Genomic DNA, 4,438 nt, shown 5'->3' with positions numbered 1-4,438 from the left:
AAATGTGAGATCTTATTCCATTCTTTCCTACTTATAACTGAAGTTTGCATATGATTGGAATTAAAATACTTCCCTTTCCCTGAACGAGAAGAGATGTAAATAAACTGTGTAGCAATATCTTCCACAAGCAAACAAAATAGAGTTTTTTTTTTCACCAAAAAAGAAATGCAATCACAACTAAGAAAAAGAAACTGGTGAGATCCTTTTTTCTTTTTTCGTAATAGATTGGTTCAGATTCAGTATACATGTAGTCGTTTAGTCTTTTATTTTTCCTTCCAATTCTAGGAAAATTACTATCATCTTGAATTGGCTAGTTTTACGTCAATTGTCATTCTATCATAAACTTCCTTTATTTGAGCTTGAGATCAGCAATATAAGCAAGGACGCGCATGTGGAGTTAACTAAAATTGAGGCATAGTAATTATTGTTCTACTATAATCTCGAATGTCACAAAAAAAATTGATTCAAAATGCGTAGACATAAGGTGTGTTTGGTATAATGGAAAATGTGTTTTACGTGGAAAATGTTTTTCAAGAAAATATTTTCTTGGAAAACAAGTAGTAATCTTATTAATTTAGATACAATAAACATGAAGCCATAAACTTTCAAACTAACAACCTTCCGAACCCACAAATTTTATAAACTTCTGAACCGCTAAACTTTCGAGCCTGTAAACTCTATAATTTCTAAACCCGCAAACTTCCAAACACATAAGCCTCTGAACTCATAACTTTGGAACTCGTAAAATTTCGAACCTGTAAACTGAAAAATAAAAAAACTAGAGCTGAAAATATTAAAAAAATATATTTTTTGCTGCGGGAGGGGAGGGGGGTAGCAAGGTGGGTGGTGACGGAAAAGAAAAACTGAAATCTAAAAAAAAACCTTTTCTTTTTGGAGAGGGGGTGGGAGAGGTGGGGTAGGGGAGAGAAGGGGTTGGGGTTGGGGTTAGATGTGAGAGTAGGTGGAGTTTTTGGAAAATGTTTTCGTAATTTTTTTTAGGGAAATCATTTTCATCCAATTTCAGAAAAATATGATATCTCGGAAAATATTTTTCAAACTATTTTGTACAACCAAACAATGGAAAATAAAAAAATATTTTTCGTCATGCCAAACACACCCATAGTGTTATATATTACCTCGAGCAATTTTTTTAAATTTTTAAGAAATCCAAGGAAATAATCTCAATAATTGTAGATAAAAGTTTTCCCAAAAATAGGAGTACAAATCTACTTAGACAACAAAAATGAGGAAGGTTTTTAAAAAGTGCAAGAAGTGTTCAAAACAATGAGAACCTAAAAATAAACTCAATATTTTGTTACAAGCTCAATTCCAACTCACTCTTAAAACTAATTACAAGTCATCTCCTTATCCACAATCTTATTTTTTGTATAAAGTTTCTTTTTCATCCTATATCATAATGGACATTTCTTTTTCAAAAAACAAAATCTTGTCACGAGTTCAAATCGTAAAAGCAGCCACTAATGTTTGTATTAGAATAAATTGTTTACACCATATCTCTTGAAGTACGGTCCTTCCTCGAATCCTGTGTCAATGCATAATGCTTTGTGCATCGGACTATCTTTTTTAAACAGAAAGAGGTTGAACTTTTCTTCTTGATTTCTCTATCTTTAACCAAAAACACTCAATTATTGTGAGCCAATCTCTATCCTTTCTTTCATCAGCAAAACAGCATTAAAAAATTCATCCATAGCTCTAACAGAAGATCCTTTGTAATCATCCTCATCTCTAGCAGCATCTTTAATCATTTCTTTAATTTCACAAGCTTTACCTCTTAATCTTTTCCCCTTTTCACTTTCACCCATAACTAACTCAATCTTTTCAATTAAGTCCCCATATCTCACATCAAAAGTTGTCCCTCTAGCCATTTCAACACAAACACCAATTTCTTCTTCCAATAACTTAGCATTAAAAAATTGATCAGCTGCCATTGGCCATCCAATTAATGGAACTCCATTAATAAGTGATTCAAAAACTGAATTCCAACCACAATTACTTAAAAATCCACCTATTGATTCATGTGCCAAGATTTCAACTTGAGGTGCCCAATTTAACACTATTAATCCTCTTTTTTCATTTTCTTGAACTGTTTGAATAAACCCTTCTGGTAACCATTCTTCTGGTTTAAATTCAGTATTTATATCAAACCCTAAAGGTGGTCTAATTACCCAAATAAAATTTATTTCAAGACCATCTAATGCTTTTGCTAATTGCATTATTTGAGATGCGGAGATTGTATTTTGTGCACCAAAACATATGTAAAGAACTGATTTTTTCTCCTTTTTATCCAACCATTCTTTGCATATATCCAAGGAAATTCCTAGTTCTTTCCTAGGACTTAGTCTTACTCTATCATTTTCTTGCAAATTTATTGGTCCTATTGCCCAAATTGGTATACATAACTTCCTTCTAAAATACATTAATCCATTTTTGTCAAACTCTTCAACTGTATTGAAAAGAACCCCATCTGAATTTTTCCAAGTTGGAAGATTTTTCAACTGAAAAATTGAATAAGGATCATTTCCATCTGCTATTGCTAGACTAGGTGACAATTGTGTAACATGAAATTTTCCAGCTTCTTGAAAATCAGGTAGTATAAACTCAAGTTTATCAGTATATCTATGAGGTAAATTTAACCACATAGAGTAATAACAAGCTAATCCAAATCCACTAGTACCACAAAAAATAGCATGGAAAATACCAAATTCATGAGTTACCTTAGCTGACCATCCAAAAAAGAAATCTGCTATAACACAAATTGGTTTCTTGAAAAATCCAATCTTTTCATCCACAAGATCACTTAGAATTTTCTTGAAATTAGGTTCAAGTGTAGGGGATATTTCAAGAAGCTTGAAAACAAGATTATAAGGGAGAGAATCATTGATTTCAGCATCTAGTGGAAGACCATGTTTAGTACTGTCAAAGGGTATTTCAAGAAAGTGAATTGAAGATTTTGTAGGGAGTGATGATTTGAGTTTTTTGATGTTTAGTGGTGTGTTTATGAAAGTGATTTGATATCCCTTTTGTTCAAGTTTGAAAGCTAAGGCTAAGAAAGGGATTATATGGCCTTGTGCCATGAAAGGGAAGAGGATTATGTTACCTTTTTTTCCTTCCATAGTTTGTAGGATGGAAAGAAGAAGATGGAAAATAGGAGGAAAAAGAAGAATGAATTTTCTAAATAAGAAATGAAAGCTGTCCTTGAAATCGTCTAGTTGGAAAGGAAAGGTTTATCCTTGTTGGATTATTAATTGAGTTCCTATAGAGGTTTTTGACTTTTCATGTATTTCACCAATGGACTATCAAATATTACTCATACGACGTAGTTTGGCTCTGCATAAATTTAAGAAAAAAAATAGATTTTTGAAATTTATGGTTTTAAAATCTTAAGAGGTAAAAACTTTGTGGAATCATGATATTTTTGTGGTTATAAAAGTTTCTCAATAATGGATAAAATGAAAAGTTTAAAGTTGAATTATTTCAAAATTTAAAAATGTGTCATTTATTTAGGAATAGACTAAAAAGAAAAGTACCTCATCTAATTTAAAACGGAAGGAGTATGAGAGTTTTTCATCCAATATAATAGTTGTATATTGAAGGAGAACCTTGATGTAACTGATAAAGTTGATGTCATGTGATTAAGAGGTCATGAGTTGAAGAGGTGGAAACAACCTCTTGAAAAAATGCAGAATAAGGTTGTGTGTAATAGACCCTTGTGGTCCGGCCCTTTCTGGACCCCGTACATAACAGGAGCTTAGTGCATCAGGCTAGTCTTTTTTTATAACGGATGTAGATTCATTTTTTATTGTCCCTTTTCTCCTTTTCATTTCCAATGTCCTCTATGCAATTAGATATTAAAAAAATAAAAGAAAAAAAAGTGTCATTAGAGATAGAAGAGGACCTTAGAATAGAGAAACTTTTTTCCCATTGTTGTAAATTTGGTGAAAGGTCATGTTAATGATTAATCTAGACTTCTCCTAATAGATAATAGTAAAAGATATCTACATCATTAATTTATAAAGCATTATTGATCCATATTATAAATATTCAAACCAGTAATTTTGGACCTTTTCTCATTTCATTTTCACCCTACAATAACTACGCATGAATTTCAAATTTACATAATATAATTTTAAAGAAGGAGATTCAATTATTGTATTATCTAATTTTTGTTGTTATAAACTTGCATATATTTTGTAAATATATGTATTTCATTATTTATAACGTTTTAATATCTTACCATTAACAAGTCATTATTAGACCCTGCATGTCATAAGACAATAGACAAAGCGTAATTTCTTTTTATAAACAATAAGGTCAACATTTTCCCACATTTAGATCCACATCCGTTTAAATACAATTTGACCAATATTCGTGCTTAATCAAAGCAAAATAATTAAATTGACACCGCAGAAAAACTTGT

The 4,438-nt window shown here is 31.1% G+C and overlaps 1 protein-coding gene across 1 annotated transcript; it reads right to left on the bottom strand.

The window, feature by feature from the left end:
• Nucleotides 1–1,275: 1,275 nt before the first annotated feature.
• Nucleotides 1,276–3,248, bottom strand: LOC107825673 (UDP-glycosyltransferase 92A1-like). The gene has a single exon (XM_016652560.2). The coding sequence runs from the start codon at nt 3,132–3,134 to the stop codon at nt 1,647–1,649; it is 1,488 nt and encodes a 495-aa protein (XP_016508046.1). The 5' UTR covers nt 3,135–3,248; the 3' UTR covers nt 1,276–1,646.
• Nucleotides 3,249–4,438: the final 1,190 nt, after the last annotated feature.

Source organism: Nicotiana tabacum, chromosome 18, assembly GCF_000715075.1.
Source record: "Nicotiana tabacum cultivar K326 chromosome 18, ASM71507v2, whole genome shotgun sequence".
Classification (NCBI taxonomy): Eukaryota; Viridiplantae; Streptophyta; class Magnoliopsida; order Solanales; family Solanaceae; genus Nicotiana; species Nicotiana tabacum.
Note: the sequence above shows the minus strand (reverse complement) of the source record. Positions and strands in the feature narration are given on the sequence as shown.